Below are 20,554 nucleotides of genomic sequence, written 5' to 3' on the forward strand. Positions count from 1 at the left end.
AATTCCTTAGACTGAAAACAAAACAATTGAACAGATGGTGACTTTAAAAATCACATGACATGGTGTAAGTGATGTCTCCCAGCGCTTGGAAATGAATGCTGGAAAGGCACATTTTTAAAAAGTGTATTGTTAACAATATACAAACATATAAAATTCTCAGAAACTATTATTCATTCATTCATTTATTTATTCACTCAGTTTATACACCGCCCTATACCTGGAGGTCTCAGGGCAGTTCACATGCAATTAACTGACAATATACACTAAGTACAATCAAAACACGGTCACTTTTGAGTCCATTTGCACTTCAGAAGAGTGAACTAGTTGCATGTTTATCTTCCTCACTGATACAGGTGGGACATAAATGTAAGTCTAGTTTGTGCCCACTTTTAGCTCTGTGATTCAGAAAGAGAAGCATATTTTCCATGATAATGTGCAGAGTAAGGACCCAGCTGCCCAAGTCTCCCAAGATCCTTGGCCCCTTAAAAAGACTGAAGTAGACCAAAAAGCAGTGAAGATAGCTTGAGAAACCTGGGGGAGACCAGGGCAGGAAGGGTGTGGCTAATATGAGGGGAAAGTGTTTCTCTGTCAGGCAAACACAGGGTTGGAGCAGACTTGAAGAGGAATGGTGTGGAGCTAGGGATGGGGTTTGTTGAAAGTTGAAAGTCTTCAACAGATGTCCAAAAGACAGCAGAAATTGTTCCTGTCTTATATATGTAATAGGTAGCACCTATGTACTAAGGTAGCACCACTACACTAAAGTCCAGGTTCCTACAGTATGCGGAATGCACCCACAGATAGGGTGGTACCTGCAAGACGCCCTCTCCTGCAAAGCACAGTGATCAGTTGGGTGTATAAGGGATGAGACAGTCTTTTAGGTGTCCTGGTCACAAGCCATATAGGGCTTTATGCACCAGCCCCAGTAGCTAATTTGCAGCCAGTGCAATTCTTTTAGCTCTTGTGTAATATGGTGGTATTCTTCTGCAGGGAGCCAGTGCATTTTGCACTAGTTACAGCTTCCAGGGCAGTCTCAAGGGCAGCCCCACATAGAGTACATTGCAGCAATCCAGTCTGTAGGTTACCAGCACATAGATGGTAGTGGTTAGGCTATTCTGGTCCAAAAATGGCCACAGTTGTCCTACTAGCCAAAGTTGGTGAAAGCCTCTCCTATCCATTGAGGTCACCTCTTGTGACAGAGATGATTCCAGAAGCACTTTCAGAGTACAAACCTGCTCCTCTGTACACTCCCTTGAGCTCCTTGGAGAAAATGTAAGATATAAATACAACCAATATAATAAATAATCAATATAATCAATATAATAATATAATCAATATAATAAATAATAATAATAATAATATTGATTGTATTTATATCTTACCTTTTTCTCCCAGGAGCTCAAGGTAGTGTACATGACTGCCCCTCCTCAGCTAATCTCAATAACAACCTTGTGAGGTAGATTAAGCTGAGAGGCAGTGACTGGCCCAAGGTCACCCAGTGAGCTTCACAGCCAAGTGGGGATTTGAACCCCAGTCTCCCATATCCTAGTTCACACACATAGGATAACACTTCAAGCATCTGATGAAGTGGACTGTTATTATGAAAGCTTGTTTCATAATAATAATTATCATAATAATAATTATGAAATAACATTTTAAAAAAAATATTATTATTTATACCATGCCCTCCCCAGCCAGAGCCAGGCTCAGGGCGGCTAACACCAGTAAAATTATAATTATACAATTATAATAAAGCAAATTATAATAAAGCAAAACATAATAGGGGAAAACAACAACAACAACAAAACAATTTAAAATACAGGTTAAAATGCAGTTTAAAATGCAGCCTCATTTTAAAAGTAGCCCATGGATCAAAACTGTAAGGGGAGGGAAAACATAAGGGTCAGACTGAGTCCAAACCAAAGGCCAGGCAGAACAGCTCTGTCTTGCAGGCCCTGTGGAAAGATGTCAAGTCCCGCAGGGCCCTAGTCTCTTGTGACAGAGCGTTCCACCAAGTCGGGGCCAGTACTGAAAACGCCCTGGCCCTAGTTGAGACCAATCTAACCACCTTGTGACTTGGGACCTCCAAAGTGTTGTCATTTGTGGACCTTAAGGTCCTCGTTGATATACCAGGAGAGGCAGTCCCATAGGTATGTAGGTCCTAGGCCATGTAGGGCTTTAAAGGTCAAAACCAGCACCTTAAACTTGACCCTGAACTCCACCGAGAGCCAGTGCAGTTGGTAAAGCACTGGATGAATGTGGTCCCGTGGCAAGGACCCCGTAAGGAGCCTCGCCGCGGCATTCTGCACCCGCTGGAGTTTCTGGGTCATAATGAATGAATGAATGAATGAATTTACTTTATTATGGTCACAGATCAGCATAAGCAAAGCATCTAAATAAATAGCATAACAGTATCTCTAAGCAGATAATTATTAAATTAATTGGGAACAAGAGCCAAACGTAGATTAAAACATATACATAGAATACTTGATTAAGCATAGATAATGGATGAATAAAAACCAATAAGGAAAATTTAAAGGAGATCAGTTTTAAAAGACCAGCTGTATGGGGCAGGGCTTCAAAAGTTTTATAATGACTTTATTAGTCATAAGACTCTTCATTGTTTTTGCTGCAAGAGACTAACATGGCTGTCCCTCTGGAAATTATTTAAAACATTGATACTGATTGTTTCACTATAGACATGTACGCATAGTGTTTAACAAAACATTTCATATTCTATTATTTGTTTTTCTCCAGAGAGGTAGCAAAATTGGGAGCTTCCTTTCTCAAGCTTCACATGTTAGTGCAAATGCTAGTAAAAGAGAAAGCATTCTTCGTACAACGTCAGAGGTGAGGCCCATTGAAATTAATAGTTTACAGCCTTAGTTATTCATATCTTGATACTTTATTTTTAAAATGTTCTCTCTGCTGCTGGATGTCAAAATTTAAGTCATTATCACTAGTTTAGAATATGGGAGACTCTTCAGTACTGGTGGTAGCTCAGACTAGAATGGTACAGAATAGCTGTGATGGTGCTTGGAATCTAGAGCTAAATGGCTGAAAATTCTGCATCTTAACTTCTCCCAGTTCTGCTTACCTTAGAAGTAACAAAACCAGCTTACTTAAATCACTCCCATTTTGATCACAAATTGATACACAACAGTTGGTGATACAATACTTTAGTTTGTTCATTGTTGTGTTTCAGCAAAAGAAGGAAAATTTATATAACCCAAATTACAGCACTAGGAGAAATCAGTCAACTGTGGGCTGAGTGAAATAGGTCAGTCAGGAAAGGGAATGTTGATAATGAGCCAGTAAGAGTTTCTGTCTCTTCTCCCAGGATCCCATCCCAGGTAAGTTTGATGTCCCACTCGGGCATTGCAGTTTGGAGTGTTCTGCAAGGGTTGGGTCTTATTGCGTAGCCTCTGGCAGTGGACCTTCTCTGTATCAGGCAATATGATCCCTAAGGCTTCTCTGTTCTGGCACCAGGCTCTTCAGACAGGTCTCACTATTCTTCACCCTCTCTACTTTTTTCCTCTCTTTTCTGAGTCACCTTGTCTCTCTTGCCCCTTTTTTTGCAACCAGCTGTCTTCAGGGGAGTAGGAAGGGCGGGCTGTGGGGTGGGTCGCCCCAGGTGTCATCCCTGAGGGGGTGTGACAAAATCCCCCTAGGCGCGATGGCCGCTGTTCCGGATCCCCCCTGGGCAGATCGCCCCCACCCCCAGGTGCCCAAACGGCTTGCTCCGCCGCTGGCTGTCTTAAGTCTTCTGTCTCCATCCCTCCACACCAATTCCCATCATTCTCTTTGGAGCAACATATTGCTTTGCATTTAGATTTTGTATATAATACTACTACTATTAATAATAATAAATTTTATTTATACCCTGCCCTCCCCAGCCAAGACCGGGCTCAGGGCGGCTAACAACCAATAATAAAAACAAGTTGATTAAAATACAACTTTAAAAACAATATTAAAATACAAATTAAAACATTAAGATGCAGCCTCTTCACAGGAGGAGAAAGGAAAAAAGAAAGAGGGGGAGGGAATCAAATTGATTCTAAGCCAAAGGCCAGGCGGAACAAATCTGTCTTACAGGCCCTGCGGAAATAAATCAGATTCCGCAGGGCCCTGGTCTCATGAGACAGAGCGTTCCACCAGGCCGGAGCCAGTGTTGAAAAGGCCCTGGCTCTGGTTGAGGCTAATCTAACTTCCTTAGGGCCCAGGACCACTAGGGTGTTGCTCTTTATGGACCTTGAGGCTCTCCGTGGGACATACCGGGAGAGGCGGTCCCGTAGGTATGGGGGTCCTAGGCTGTGAAGGACTTGAAAGGTCAAAACGAGTACCTTAAATTTGACCCTGTACTCCACCGGGAGCCAGTACAGCTGGAAAAGCACTGGATGAATATGCTCCCATGGCAGAGACCCCGTGAGGAGCCTCGCTGCAGCATTCTGCACCCTCTGGAGTTACTGGGACAGCTTCAAGGGCAGCCGCACGTAGAGCAAATTACAGTAATCAAGCCTGGAGGTGACCGTCGCATGGATCACTGTGGCCAGGTCGGGACAGGAAAGGTAAGGGACCAACTGCTTGATGCGGCGAAGGTGGAAAAATGTCGCCTTGGCTGTTGCTGTAACCTGTGCCTCCATGGAAAGGGAGGCGTCAAGGATTACACCCAAACTCTTAACGGAAGGCAATGACACTAATTGGGCCCCCGCAAGAGAAAGGAGTTGGTCCTTCATCCCCATACCATCCCGACCCAGCCATAGGACCTCTGTCTTCGAAGGATTTAGTTTCAATCGGCTCCCACGAAACCATCCAGCCACAGCTTCCAAGCATCTGGTCAGTGTGTCCAGGGCCGAATTGGTGTGGCCATCCATCAGCAGATAGAGCTGAGTGTCATCAGCATATTGGTGACAACCCAGCCCAAAGCTCTGGACAATCTGGGCAAGGGGGCGCATAAAGATGTTAAAAAGCATCAGGGAGAGGATTGCGCACTGCAGCACTCCACACACCGAGGAGTGGTGCGACGACATCTCCCTAGCGCCACCCTCTGTCCCCGACCAGAGGTAGTATACCTTTGGCCACACAGTAGCCAAATCACATGGGGCCTTTGCCTTATGTACACTTGTTTTTGCATTTCTGTCACACTCTACTTAGTAATCTTCAAATTTCTGTATGTTACATCTTTCTGCTATTGGGAAAGCTGACTGTTCCCACCACTGGGGAGGCAAGACTGCAAACACACGGTAAACACATGCATGAAAAGTGTTGGTGCTTGGTCTTGGCACTTCAGATATTCTCAGTCTTTGTTCTTTTATTTCAGCCTTGTGGTCCAGCAGTTGTTTGACTACTTTCCTAATCCCCCTTTTATGTTGTTCCATGTCCCTTCAAAGGCTACTTCCTCTTTTTCAAGAAACTAGCCTTTTCTACACATCTTCTTTATGTAATTTTTTGTCCTCGTCTTGCTTTTCAGTTTCTCCATTTCAGAAAGGTTTTCCCCCCTCTGTGCACCTTTTCAGTTGCTCCCATTCACAGATAAAAGGTTGGTCTCGCACATTCACAAAAGTACCAAGTGCACTATTTGGGTGAGCTTCAACTGTGCTCTCTCCGTACCAGCAGGCTTGATATGTGACTAGACTATCGTGTCTTTTTCATATCCGCTGATATTATGTTGGGTATTGTACATAATTTGAAATTTGTTTCATTGGGTTCAGCTGAATTCAGGGCACATGTTTTATAGTATTTTGACTGAACTTGATTTGTTTCTGAAACTTGCCTTGAACATATGAGGAGATAATCAGATTAAACTCTGGAAAGTACTGGCTTGGTTTCAGATGTGGTGCCAGTTCATCACTGCAAACCGTGTTTGGCATCTTTTCTTATTTAGTGCTAGGATTTGTATTCATCATAACTTAATTCTCTTTTCTATCGCCGTTTAATTTTAAGAGATGATTTCCTGCCTACCTTTTCAATTTATGTAGCATTAATATAAGCGATCTAACCAGATGTAATGGTTTCACATTTAATATTCAAACAGATATTGTACACTTCAAAGTTACTGCATAAATCTCTCCTTTAACACCATGCCATACATCTGGAGTGCTTAACATAACTCTTATTTGTGACCAAAGCAGATGTTTTCCCCTTTTCTACTTCCATTTTTCAACTGATTTTGTGTGAGATGATTTTGCCAAGAATACAAATAGATTGCTATTTTGTAATGATATTACTTCCTGTAAGTTATATTTAGGGTTCAGTCTTATACTGAAGATCTGTTTGCTGATAGGCTGTAGGGTTAGACAGAAGCCCTGGCCAAGCAGCAGGATGCCTGATACACTCTTATCATGACAGGTACATTGGTGGAACACCTGCGATTGACTAGTGGAACCATCCTATCATGTGGCATGTGAGGAGGAGGCAGCGGTGTAGCTAGCCGCTTGGGTGCCCGGTGCGGCACACATGTCCTGCAGCCAGGGGCGAGGCGAGCTGCCCGTGGGGGTGGGGTGCGCTGTGTGGAGCCTCTCCGCCGCCTCCCCCTCAGCTGTAGGGTGGTTGAGGGAGAGGTGGGCAGACGCAAACCCCACGCTGCTGTTTCAGGAGAGACGCGTGGCTCGGGCACACTGCAGGCCCGGCGGTAAGTGCCAGCCCCCGCGGTGTGGTACCCAGTGCCAGCCGCATTTCTTTATGTTTGTTGACTGAACTAAAAAGTTTCATGAGCCCATTTGTTAATACAATATGGTTTTTAAAAAATCTCATAGTTTTGTCATTTTGTCACACACCCCCCCAGTGATGACACATGGGGCGGCCCGCTCCACCCCCTTCCTCCTGTCAGGATTCATCCTACTTGCATGTAGGACCTCAAGAGAGACACATGCCGACTGGCATGTTCTCTCCCTCCTGGTCGGTCGTTCGGGAGCTTCAAAAGCTTTCTCCAGCCCGAGCATCACTGTGGCTGATACCAAGAGGCACCAACACACTTAGGGACCCGCAGAGTGTTAACAGATTGCGTAACAGACTCAGCAACGCAGCATTTTGGCTAAACTACTTTATTTACATATAATACACCTGGAGCATTCTAACGCAGCTCCTTCCTCTTTCTCATGAGACAGCAAAGAGAAAGAACAAAGGACAATACAGTAGTCCCACATCACGGAACACAGTAATCCAAACATCCTGTCTCCATAACTTCCCACACTGTGGAATGAAAACATACACTGTCATGTGATAGAAAACAATCCCATGACTGCAAGCATGGAGCAAGAATCCTAACACCTCCACCACTGGGAGGAGGTGCTCAGCCGCTGGCTGTTTTTCCTCTGAAATTGCCTCTTTCAAGCTGCCTTTCTCTTCACAGTGAGAAAAAACACAGGAATTTTTTCCTCTTGGGAAGGGAGGGGAAGCACATTGAATGGATGATTTTGAAAAGTAAAACGGCTGTCATAGAGAGGACTAACTTACTCCACACTCACCGTTCCTCATCCTCATCCTAGCCTCAAGTAGCAATCAGAGAAAAGTTGCACTGAAACTCTGAATAATGGGTTGTTCAGATCAAATTTTCTGCATTTATCATGGCAGTAAGTGTATAAACAAAACCAGTATTGTACTAGTGTATAAAACCCTACTTTTAGAGTTGCTCTTCGGGGGGGGGGCTATAAACCATTTTATTTTATTTATAATGTTAAAGCTACCATTATAAAAGTGAATTTAGAAATATCTTAATTGTTTTTCATTGCTTCTCACTGTAGAGAGAGGGAGGACTTGCTAGAGTTTCATTAGAACGGCCAGAAACCAGCAGTTTAGAAATCAGCAGAAGCAAGGATTTGAAAACCTCCAAGACACCTTCCATTCTGACTGTGGAGACAGAGCCTTTCCGTCCTACATATAAAGGAGAAGTGAATGCTTTTTGTATACAGCTCTTTTGTATTGATGAGAAACATGAAACAAGGCAAGTACCATAAATAATCTAGATATTTGATTTTAAATGGGGAAAAATGAGAGTACAGTCATACCTCAAGTTGCAAAAGTGATCCGTGCGGGAGGCACGTTCGCAACCCGCAGCATTCGCAACCCACAGCTCCAGGTTACTTCTGGGTTCCAGCACTTCTGCGCATGCGCGAGCTTCGAAACCCAGAAGTAACCTGTTCCGGTACTTCCGGGTTCAGCACAGACTGCAACCCGCAGCGTTCACAACCCGAGGTATGACTGTATATTTTATATTTTTGATTTCTTTAATGTTTACTGACTTTTATTTATTTAAAATGTATAAGATTAAACTTCCCAATCAGTCAAACCAACCAACAAAAACCATGGTGTTTTAAATGGAATCCCAACCAGTAATCTGGCAGCTGCATTTTGAACCAGTTGAAGTTTCCAGGTCATCTTCAAGGACAGCCCCTTAGGAATTGAGGTTGCCACCAGCCTGTCAGCACTTGGGTCGTCATTGAGGCAGAGGGAGCCATTCTCTTCTTTGCTTGCCCCTACCCATGATCCTGTTCAAAGCACTAATAGCTGTGAGGCGGTTCCTTCAGCTGTCTCTTCAAGTGTTCTGCCCCCTCCCAATGCCTCTCCCTCAGCATCTCCGTTTATCTCTGCATGCTGAGAGAGCAGGCGTGCCCTCCAGCCTTAATTTCTTTCCCACAGACGCTTCCTGCAGATGCTCATACAGGTGGTCTGTTTGGTCACTGTGAGAACAGAATGCAGGGCTAGGTGGGCCTTGGTCTGATCTAGCAGTGCTCTTATGTTTTCAGAATTGGGATCATGGCCGCAGCACAACCTCACTCCAACTTGAATAAGGCTTATCATCATCTTGATGTGTTGTTTTGTGTAGTTAAAGCTGCACAGGTTGGAGAATGCTTTCTAGAGTAGGTAGGAGTATTATAAAATAAATACTGCACAGTGGAAAAGTCAAGATTTTTGTAAAATTATTTGTTTTTATTTGCAGGTCATTAGATTTCATGAATTTTGTTTTCAACCTTTTCCCAGTAAGTATGTACATTTTCAAAGCCTTTGCTTTGCAATTAATGAATGAAATCAGTTTACCAGACATTGTATTTTCTTGTATTGAGCCAACTTCCTTTTAGGGGAGCAGAGAAGTGGCAGGATGATTTTAAGGTCTATTGCAAGGATTTGCTAGTGCACAAGTCAGAGGGATTGCAGTGCAAATCAGCAGAGAATAAACGAAATCAACCCTAGGATAATGGGTTTCAGACAGAGCCAAGGGGGTTAAAATGACATTTCCTCCTCTTCCTACCCAGCTTAGCTTCCAGGCATCCAGCTACTAAACTTCAAGGGAATTTTTTCTGGTCTCCAGCCCTTAAACCCATTTCCATTTCCTAAATTTTCTTTTGTGACTGCTATCTCCTAGGAGACCAGAGAATGTCTCTTATTACCTAAAGTATGCCTGTACATACCTGAATGTGCAGAGTCTGATACAGAGGCATTTTTGTGCATGCAAGAATTCCAAGCTTCTGTGGGGGGCTGCTATATTTATTTTTAAATATATGTTACACTTCCCCCCCACCCAATGCAACCAACAACAAATCCATAAATGCAATCCATTTTCATTTACAATATCACAGCTCTCGTGCTTGTAGAATAAAAATGGAAAATATACAAGTGGAGCAGGGTAACAACTTAATAGTTGAGGGTGAATAGTTTCAAGGTTTTCTGGCTCCCTTCAGCTACTTGCCCTTCCATATTTTAAAGCACAGTACAAGGAGCATGTGGCTCTGGCTCCATCCTTGAGGGAGAACTGTCCAAGCCTCCTTCAGGTCCCTTTCAGCTGGACAGCACGTCCTCAATGCCCTCTTATACTCCTGTCTCCGGAGTCCTGCCAAAATCAAACACTGCAAAATAAGCCAATGGCCAGTCAGTTCCCTGGGGAGGCGAGACTTACTACACTTGAGGTTCACTTGGATTTTGGTGCTTACAGAGACAACAGCAGGACTTGAGGAGCTTTCCAAGGTCATGCAGGTGCTTTAGAGTCCTGTCAGATTTCCCCTATAAGCCTCAGGCTCTCACAGGGCTGCTGGAACCCTTTAGACTCCCAACTCTCATCAGCCCCAGCCAGCATGGCCAATGGTCAGGGATGTTGAGAATTGTAGTCCAGCAATATTTAGAGCACCGGGACGCGGGTGGCGCTGTGGGTAAAAACCTCAGCGCCTAGGGCTTGCCGATCGCATGGTCGGCGGTTCGAATCCCCGCGGCGGGGTGAGCTCCCGTCTTTCGGTCCCAGCTCCTGCCCACCTAGCAGTTCGAAAACACCCTTAAGTGCAAGTAGATAAATAGGTACCGCTTTATAGCGGGATGGTAAACGGCATTTCCGTGTGCTGCGCTGGTGCTGGCTCGCCAGAGCAGCTTCGTCACGCTGGCCACGTGACCCGGAAGTGTCTCCGGACAGCGCTGGCCCCCGGCCTCTTAAGTGAGATGGGCGCGCTACCCCAGAGTCTGTCAAGACGGGCCCGTACGGGCAGGGGTACCTTTACCTTTACCTTTAATATTTAGAGCAGGAATGGGAAATCTTTTCAGCCCGGCAGGCCAAATCCTTATTTCCCCCATCGCTGGCAGACCACTGAAACACAGATGGGGCTGCTCACCTACATCACCAAGACATCAGGTAACCATTTTTTTCTTCCCCCAAGTTTTTCCATTTCCCCCAGGCCATGCTGCAAAGGAGAATCCAAGCAAGGGGGTTCATTGATATTTTCTCCAAGCTCTGCTTTCAGCACAGATTGGCTAGACTCCCCCAGTTGGAAACTCCTGAGTGTAGCCAAACCCAGTGGGGCTTGAAGTCATTGCCAATCAGTCTCACAGGCCAGAGGTTCCCACCCCACTCGTCTAGAGAGCCACAGGTTCACCACCACTTTTTAAAAGCATCTTTTCTCATTTCCTAATAAAATAAATGGAACTCATATTGTCAATTTTTTAAAACAAAACCAGATTCAACATTGTGTAACTGAAATAAAGAATGTAACTTGGATGCTTCCTGCTTCCACATTTTGAATATACCATAGAATTCCAGACACAAGATTAGTGGCAATACAATATGCATGAATGGTTTGGTGCCCATATAGTTAGATAAAATACAGAAACATTAACAGCAGAAAACCTCTGTGGCTAGTTACATATTCAGTTACAGATTCTGTGTTCAAGAACAGGTCATAATTGTGGAAAGTGAAAATGCAAAGTATGTAGAAAGTATCTCTATTTACTGTGGACTGAAATATTTATTTTCAAATTCAGCCTTTTCCAAATGGACAATTTTTTACTATTTCATAAAATGCCTAGTAATTAATAAGGACTATATGTATTACAAAATATTATATTTGTATAAATACACTTAATCTGTGTGGAAAACATGTTCTCATGAGGCTAATGTAATAATAAATAATAATATTTTTTTATTTATACCCTGCCCTTCCCGGTTCAGGAAAACCAGTCTCAGGGTGGCTAACAACACATTTAAAACACTTAATTGATGCTCCACAAAAACCAGCATAAAATACGGTATAAAGCGTAAATAACAATAAAATCAAGAATCAAAAATCAATTTAGGGGGGAAATCCATCCAATAAACATTAGATGATCACCAAGGCTACCTGGCTAAATCAGTCCCACTTGGGCCAGCGAGGAGACCAGGGGAGAACCAGCTGTGGGATCCCAGGGCGGGCAATCTTTACAAAAAGGGGAGGGGGAGGGAAGGAAGGGGAACAAAAGATAAGGCCAGGTTCAAATTTAAAGCCAGGCGGAATAGTTCTGTCTTACAGGCCCTGCGGAAGGAAGTTAAATCCTGCAGGGCCTTGGTCTCATTGGACAGAGCTTTCCACCAGGTCGGAGCCATTACTGAGAAGGCCCTGGTGGAGGATAATGTAGTATAATGTTCTCCCGAGCAAGCCCCATTGAAATGAATAGGAATTGTGCCAGAGCACAGCCAAGAGCATCATGCATTTTAGTGGGGTTTGCCTGGGAGAATTTCACAGTGAATTGAGCTCTGTAGAGAATAAGGGATTAAGCAGATATTTCATTTCATTTAATTTCAGTTTTAATTTGTAGACTGCCTTTCTATATTACTATACACAAGGCGGTTATGGAACTGGGACTGCTTTCCCGCAGTTACTATTACACTTCTTGTGATTTTATGAAAATGAGGTGAATATATAAATCACATTGAGTCCTTTTTTCCTGCATTATGGCTTGGATCCAGAGAACTGCTTGTGCGACAGGATTCCTCCTGCTACCCCTCCCCACGGCAGTTCCCTGCAGCTCATCCCAAACCATCCTGGAGGGTCCTCTAACCTTCAAGAGCCTGAGCAAAAAGGAGGAGTTGCAACCATGCTTCTTTTGATCCCATTCTATATGTTGCGTATAATATTGTCTTTCCCTATGTGTATTTCCTTAAACAGCTTACTTTTTTCCCCCAATTTTTGTGGCCTAGTGTAGTATATTATTTCTTTCAGGACAAAGACTTCTGCATTATCTCAGTTCCACATATGGTGCCTGAATTTTATCTGATCCAGAATTTTGTCCGGGTTATACCCTTTAGCAGCTGTACACTGGATCAAGAGCTCTATGTGTTTCACCGTTCAGGATTACTCAAGTTAGTGGCACATTTTGCTACTACAGAAGATTTTGTGGTATTGCTTGTATCTGAGTTGTTGTCACACCATTTTAGTTTTACTCCATCAGTTTATTTCTTTTTATAGTCTATGCTAATCAGTTGCTTTGTTTGTGGGAAACAAATTATCTATAAAAAGTTCTATTGCTAGGGTCTGTATAATTTAAAGGGGTATCTTAAAGGATTTTAATAGTTATTCTGTGGCAAAAGAGTTGGGTACTTTAAGCAAGATATGCATTTACCGGTAAATGAAAAGACAAATGTGAAAGCATTATAGGCAAGAGTTGGATTGAATATAAAGAACTAGACCACCTAGTTCTTGTATAAAGATACCCAAGTTAAATAGTATAGTTTCTGGATAAGATGTGAATGTGAGCTGAAAACTAACCAGTAATGGAAAAATTCTGAGTAACATAAAAGCCAGTGTCAAGCCCTTAATAATTCCTTCCTGATGGGGAAGTAAAACAAAGATCAATGTGATGTTTTTGTACAGTGAGGTTTTAAAAGACATATGCATAAACAGTGAGTTGCTCAAAATGGATGAAAAGCAAAGCCCACTGAAGGAAGCATAGAGAGACAGAGGGAGGACTTGTGAAAGTGCAAAGTCAGAGAGATAAAGGGAATGGCTCTAAATGAAATACTGATTAGCAAAGCTTTTGACAAGGAAAAGTCCTCACACAGAATTTAGAAGATGGCAAATTCAACTCTAGGCCTGCTACTTAACAAGAAAGGATGAAAAATAATATATAACAGGGTGTAGGCTGAAATGCTTAATGGATACTTCTCTTCAATTTTGACAGCAAATCATCATAATAATGTCAAATGAATTGGGCTTCTAGAATGAGTTGATTCCTTACTGAGGGCAAAATAAACGTAAAGAGGCTAAATATATCTTTTCTCTTAGTCTTTGATTCTCATAATGGGTCAGCTTTTTATGTAGATACCAATTTTTCAGGTATTGTTCTACCCATTTTCAGCTGCTTATTACTAATTGCATGTACAGAAACTCCCTGTATTTTGTGAGTATATACTGAGGAGGTAGAAGTAGTCAGTGTTTGATATCCAGAAAAATAGGAGGAAAGTATCAAAAGATGTCATAAAAGGTATCCTGTACTATATTAATAATAGATAAGCAACCAATTCTGATTTATAAAAAATTCCCAAGTTTCAAACTTACTGCTCTTTCCAACTCAGCAGCATTTCTCACATACAACCTCCACTCTGTGGAAAGTTTGCAAAAGGAAAATAGCATTGAAAAGTAGTAGCAACCTCAAAATATGCTCAGTAACTTTCCCATAGTAGTTCTTTTATGGTGCTGTTTTGATGTTTTTGTGGACTAGTAGAGTTCTTGCCTCTTTAGGCAAGGAGACAACTGCAGACGTAATGATGCATGTACTACTGGTTTTTTACTTATTATTTTGCCAAACATTCTATCTGTGTTAACCTCTGATGGCTCAGTCATTTGATGGGCAAGGATCAACAAGTGGTAAAATGAACGTGTGCCAACTCAGTCTAGATGACTCCCTGGTATATAAATAATAAAGGAGTCTGCAGAATGTGCTGCTTGTCAATGAAAGGTTAGTGGCTTATCCAGACATAAGCAGGTACCTAGGAGTATACCTACTACAAATCTTTGAGCACTAGATTTTAGGGAAATATTATTTGTAATAAGTACAGTTGATCAAAATATGCAATTTTATTTAGCTACTTTTCACTGTTCTTGAATGGAGCAGCCAAGCATCCATCAGCTCAGCCAGCGTATGCTCTCTTTGGGTGAAATGGCCACGTGGTACTTGTAAGAGTGGGTGAATATTTAACAAAGTTATTGGACGTTGTGCTGATCTGGAAGGATTTTTGAATTAGAGGCTCCATCTTTGAACACTGATATCTAATATGCGCATTTTAGAATCAAGTGGTGGTTATGTTTCATGAGAGACTCTTAACGGTTACATTTAAAATGGAAAGTGTTAATCCAGAACTGGTTCATAATGCTTGGCATGTTCACAAATACCCAGTACTTTTCAGAGCAAGTGGAGAGATGCTCATACATTCATACACCAAAATTCAGCTCCCAGAATTCTTTGAGAGAAACCATGCCAGTTACTGATCTCAAATTGATGTATGTTTGTTTATATGTACACTGTGAGGTGTAAGAATATTGAATCCTACTTCAGCTTTTTCTCTAGTAGAGGAGCAACTCAAACCAGCATTAAAGGGTTTTAAGTGACTTGATGTCACTGCAGTGTGATAATACAGTATCAAAACCAAAATTTTCCTGGTGATAGTCACATTTGGGTATTTAAGCCTGGAATCTGAGACAATTTGTAGATGCCATTGTTTGCTGCATATAGAGGATTTGGGTTTATTTCTCTAACAGGTCCTTTATTGTAAGACCAGCAAGAACCAGTGATGTCGCCGGTGTTGAATTACTAATCCAAACTTTGAAATTGAACAAAAGTATATTGGATGACCTAAATGGCTACATATTGGCACGAAGAGATCCAGTAAGTTGTTACACTGCATTATATTGCTTCTGTTTGAACTTTATTGTGAGAGTGTTCAAATAGGAATCTGCTCATTTGTGTATGCTAAACTGGCAGTCTTCAAAATTGCTGCTATACTAAACTAGTGTACAGAAGACACCTTTCTGGTGCAAAAGTAAAATGCCCTTTGGGCCTTTTATATTATTATAATCCATGTCAGAGAGAGTGTACTGTGTGGGAGGGGAGCTGAGATGAGATGGGTGTTTAAATAAAGAACATTAATTAAAGTATTAGAGTAGAAGAATGTACACCAAATCTTTTGCTTTGTTTTTCAGGATGGAACACCAATTCAAGCATTTGTAGCAGAAGTTTTGCATCAAATTGTTGGAATATCAGTTATTAGAAATGAAACGGTATATATTCTTATATGCAGATCTTTTCCTTTTTGATGGAAGGATTTAGAACACTAAATTAATGTTAAATGTTCTCAAAGGCAGGAATGTTTTTATTCAGATAAACATTTTGAACATTCGCTTCCTTCCACAGCTAATGTGTGATGTGTGAATAATGTTTGAACAATCCTTAGTTAAAGGAGAAAAGAAAAACAAGATTGCTGGAGGAGAAAATTTTGTATATCCCAGCAATATACAGTTTTTCTCATCCACAGTCTTGTTCTTCTTTAAAACAAAATGAGGCACTAAATTCAGAATATTTACCATAAATGCAATTTGTATGTTTTTGTCCCTTTTTTCTTGAAAAACAGAGCTTCAAGGTGATTTATTCTGCCTTCAAACAGAAGAAATAGTTTTGAAATGAATTATTATTTGCTCCCCTTTGCTATTTTACAAAGATAAGGAAGTTTTATAAAGGCAGGCAGGATCCATCTAAGAAACTGAGTGACCTTGCCAGCAATTCCTTGTTAAATTTCTCATTTTAATATGGTAGAAAACCATATGACTTTAACTCTGGATGATATGGAATGCAATATCTTTAAAGGTATATTAATTGCTTCCAACAGTTAGGGGTTTCCTGTAATTTGGTAATAAGGATCAATCCACAGATTCTAGTAAGCCAGTAACTGGTCTTTTTAAATATAGTTGTAAATAAAAGCAATACTATGTTGTTTTTTAAATAAAAACCCCACCTCTACCAATATGCTTAATTTTTAATAGTTGTCCATATGGTCTTGGTTTTAGGACACAAAACAGCCAGACATTTTAAATATAGTGTGTAAATAAATGCAAAACTGTTTTTAAAAGCTACTGTTTCATTTTCAAAAGCTACCTATATGGTCTCATTTTACAGTACAATCAACTGGGAAATGATCTGCACATGGAACTTGTGCAGGAGAGTTTCCTGGTGTATAGTTACTTCCTTGGTGGTAGTGATCCCTCTTTCTTGAAAGAAAAACAATTACAAATATTTGCATTATAGCTGTTCCAAAACAGAAGCACAGCTCTTTCCTTAATCAGTATATTGAATTGATATACTCCCGTGCCCGTCTTGGCTGATTAGAGCGTGTCCAGACGAGGTGCGGGCCCTCCTGGGGGATATCATCAATTTGTCCCTTGGCACGGGGACATTCCCAGGGGAACTGAAGGAGGCAGTGGTGCGCCCGCTCTTAAAGAAAACATCATTAGATCCTTTCGATCTATCCAATTACCGCCCGGTTTCGAATCTTTCGTTCCTGGGTAAGGTGATTGAGAGAGCGGTTGCTGAACAGCTTGGTGGGTTTCTGGATGAAACATCGGCTCTGGATCCATTCCAGTCCGGCTTCCGCGCTGGTCATGGGACCGAGACAGCTCTGGTTGCCCTAACAGATGATCTTCGTAGACAGCTGGATCGAGGTGGGTCGGGGCTGCTGATTCTTCTAGATCTGTCAGCAGCTTTCGACATGGTCGATCACGAACTTCTGGACCACCGCCTTGCCGACCTGGGGATCCAGGGCACAGTCCTTCAATGGCTGCGCTCGTTTCTCTCTGGTCGGGGACAGAGGGTGGCGCTTGGGGGGGAATTGTCATCGCGCCACTCCTTGGTGTGTGGAGTACCTCAGGGTGCGATACTCTCCCCGATGCTTTTCAACATCTTTATGCGCCCCCTCGCCCAGCTTGTCCGGAGTTTTGGGCTGGGTTGCCATCAGTATGCCGATGACACCCAACTCTATCTGTTGATGGATGGCCATCCTGACTCGGCCCCAGACACACTGACCAGATGTCTGGAAGCTGTGGCTGGATGGTTACGTGGGAGCCGGTTGAAGCTAAATCCTTCGAAGACAGAGGTCCTGTGGCTGGGACGGGACGATATGGGATTGGGGGGCAACTCCCATCTCTTGCGGGGGCGCAATTAGTGCCAGCACCATCCGTTAAGGGTTTGGGTGTAATCTTCGACACCTCCCTTTCCATGGAGGCGCAGATTGCAGCTATAACAAAGGCGCCATTTTTCCATCTCCGCCAAGCTAAGCAGTTGGCTCCTTACCTCTCTCGCCCTGACCTAGCCACTGTGATCCACGCGACGGTCACCTCCAGACTGGATTATTGTAACTCGCTCTGCATGGGGCTGCCCTTGAGACTGACCCAGAAACTCCAGCGGGTGCAGAATGCTGCAGCGACACCCCTTACAGGGTCTTCGCTGCGAGATCACATTCACCCGGTGCTATACCAGCTGCACTGGCTCCTGGTGGAGTACAGGATCAGGTTTAAGGTGCTGGTTTTAACCTTTAAAGCCCTATACGGCCTAGGACCCTCATACCTACGGGACCGCCTCTCCTGGTATGCCCCACAGAGAAACTTACGGTCATCAAATAAAAACATCTTGAAGGTCCCAGGCCACAGAGAAGTTAGGATGGCCTCAACTAGAGCCAGGGCTTTTTCAGCTGTGGCTCCGACCTGGTGGAACACTCTTTCACAAGAGACTAGGGCCCTGCGGGACTTGACATCTTTCCGCAGGGCCTGCAAGACAGAGCTGTTTGGCCAGGGCACAGCCTGACTCCCTCCCTCGGCAATCTTCGCGGAGCTCTGGCCCAATGGTGGCCAGTGGCTTGAATTTAATTAATTTTATAATGAATGATTTTAGAGTGTTGTTTGTGTTGTACTTTTGTACTGTTTTATTGTTGTTAGCCGCCCTGAGCCCGGCTTCGGCTGGGGAGGGCGGGATATAAATAAAATTTATTGTTATTATTATTATGTTTTCCAGGATATAGAATATATTCGCTCACACTACAACATTGAAGACTTTATTTATTTCAGTCATCACCAGCAGGAAGAGCATGGTCACCTTTACCATTTTGCACTGAATCCAGTCTTTCATCACTATGCAAAACATTTTATGAAGGAGATGCTTCGACTAGCCTACAAATCTTGTCTCTATTACCCTATTTATCCTCAGCCTGAAGATGGCAAGGTAAACTATAATCATTTAGTCAAGAAGTAGATTGATTTTATATATGTAAATGTTGCTGATTGGTTTTTAATTTTATTTACTTTTTCCCTTGGGTGTATGTAGAATTTGCCAACAAAAATGTACGCATGTGTAACAATTGGCAACCATTTCTAACTTACATAGTTAGAAATAAATACAACCAATAGAGATTCCCAGGGCTCACACAGAAGGATATATTATGATAATTAATTACTAATTACTAATTATTAATATTATATATTATATGTATTGCGTATAGTCGCATCTGTTTGTCTTTTAAAACCCACAGAAATGTGCTTTCTATGTAGAATCCTAGAACTAGAAGAGAGTCAGTTGGTTGTCTCAACTTATTTCCATCAGCAAGAGCTACGTTGTGAACTTTCTTGAAAACCTCCAGGAAAGAAGATTCTTCATGCAGTTCCTTTTTAAATAGTTAATTCTAGGGCCCAACCTTACTTTTATCCAATGAGCTTCAGGGTCACATTCCTTTTAGTGTGCATAGGACAAGCTTTTTATTTAGGATACTTCATTTCAAAATGGCTCAATAGTAAAGCCTAAAAAAGAATAAATAGCTTTTTCTACATCGTTTTCATTATTGATATTTACTTGCTTAAAATAATGGTATAGACTGGGTTATGATGAGGTTACCTGAGGAATTCAGCTTGCTTTAGCCAGAGCTGTAGTCACATTGATAGCCATTTTAGAGAAATTCCCTATAAAATAAGGGCGCAAAGCTGCCACCTACACATCATGCTTTATTTTTAAACCTTTACATCCAAGTTTCCATACTTGGACATAAATTTGTGGGATAAAAATATAAGGATCTCAGATTTCAGTATGTTCTGCACACACTATACCTTTTAACACACATTCTTTCCCTCAAAGAATTCTGGGTACTGTAGTTTACCCTTCACAGAGTTACAATTCCCAACAACCCTTAACAGACTATAGTGCCCAGAAAGTGCTTTAAAGGAATAGTGTGGATGCAGCCTTACTCCCTCATCTCATACTGAACAGCTGAATACTCAGCTCTTGACAGAGGACTCTCAAAGGACTTCATTCAAATACATGATCCCTCGCCCTCTCTCATTTTGATATTCATTAGCATTAGGAACCAAAAGGCCATAAGCTTTGGTAGGTCAGCCTCAACTGTTTGAAGATGGACTGATTTTGAACAAGGACTCAAGAAAATGTCCTTTGTACAAAAAAGACAGTGTAAACTCTGAAGGAATGGGCCTCGATCCAAAGAAATACCTCTGCACATGCTCCCCATGCTCCACTGCCTCTTTTAAGCTCTGGGAAATGACTCCCCTAGTCCCTGGAAGCACCTTTTCAAGGGATGCCAGGAGAAGGGAGAGCAGGACAAGTCTCAGTGCATACATGGAATGTTGCACATGGCTCTTTGGATCCCAGTGCTCTGGCTGTTCGTAGCCCTTTTTAAGCTCTTGATTTCAGATGAGCAAGTTACATTTTATGACCTGAAATATTACCATTACCCTTATTCAGGCATTCAAGCCCTCACACAATTAGAAATACATGAGGCGGGGGGAGTAGGATCATGCTTGCAGGCCCCATCCCCTCTGTTGCATCCCTGTTGCCTGGCTCTGCCACCATCCACATAGCAGAGAAAAAGATCTGAATTGGGCAGCCTGATCTACAAGTGTGGGCTCCTTATGTGATTTGGAACCCTGGCCACATGGGGGAAGCTTATGCATGTAAAGAAGACTCCTTGCTTCAGAACCTTGTCTGATGTGTGTGTGTGCAGCCCGAGAAGTTGGCCCTCCTTTCCCCTTGCATAATTCTAATTGCATATGGGATTGAATGAATGCCTACCATATATGCAGCTGAAATGGGGGGAAATTATGCAGGAAAGAAGCATTAGAAATACTTGGTTCTCTTCTACACTGAAGAAAATTAGGTTTTTTTATGGGATGTCATTTCTGTTTAAACAGCAGGTTTCCAGACTTTTTAATGTGACAGACTTTTGAAAACTTTTTTGTTTTTTGCATTTCCTGTTGCTCCCCAACTGTTGTTTAAATGCAGATTA

The 20,554-nt window shown here is 42.3% G+C and overlaps 1 protein-coding gene across 7 annotated transcripts in view; it reads left to right on the plus strand.

Annotated features, from left to right (window-relative positions):
- CFAP61 (cilia and flagella associated protein 61) overlaps positions 1-20,554 on the plus strand; it is a 123,458-nt gene that overhangs the window by 29,691 nt on the left and 73,213 nt on the right. For 6 of the 7 annotated variants that reach the window (XM_053394887.1, XM_053394888.1, XM_053394890.1 and 3 more), the window contains 7 exons: positions 2,755-2,847; positions 7,740-7,939; positions 8,936-8,975; positions 12,450-12,589; positions 14,985-15,111; positions 15,426-15,503; positions 18,283-18,489. In XM_053394887.1, the coding sequence (XP_053250862.1) occupies positions 2,755-2,847; positions 7,740-7,939; positions 8,936-8,975; positions 12,450-12,589; positions 14,985-15,111; positions 15,426-15,503; positions 18,283-18,489 (885 nt within the window). The remainder of the gene's footprint in view (positions 1-2,754; positions 2,848-7,739; positions 7,940-8,935; positions 8,976-12,449; positions 12,590-14,984; positions 15,112-15,425; positions 15,504-18,282; positions 18,490-20,554) is intronic. The other variant, XM_053394886.1, reaches the window with a different exon arrangement.

The sequence above is a fragment of the Podarcis raffonei genome, chromosome 7 (assembly GCF_027172205.1).
Source record: "Podarcis raffonei isolate rPodRaf1 chromosome 7, rPodRaf1.pri, whole genome shotgun sequence".
In the NCBI taxonomy this organism is placed as follows: domain Eukaryota; kingdom Metazoa; phylum Chordata; class Lepidosauria; order Squamata; family Lacertidae; genus Podarcis; species Podarcis raffonei.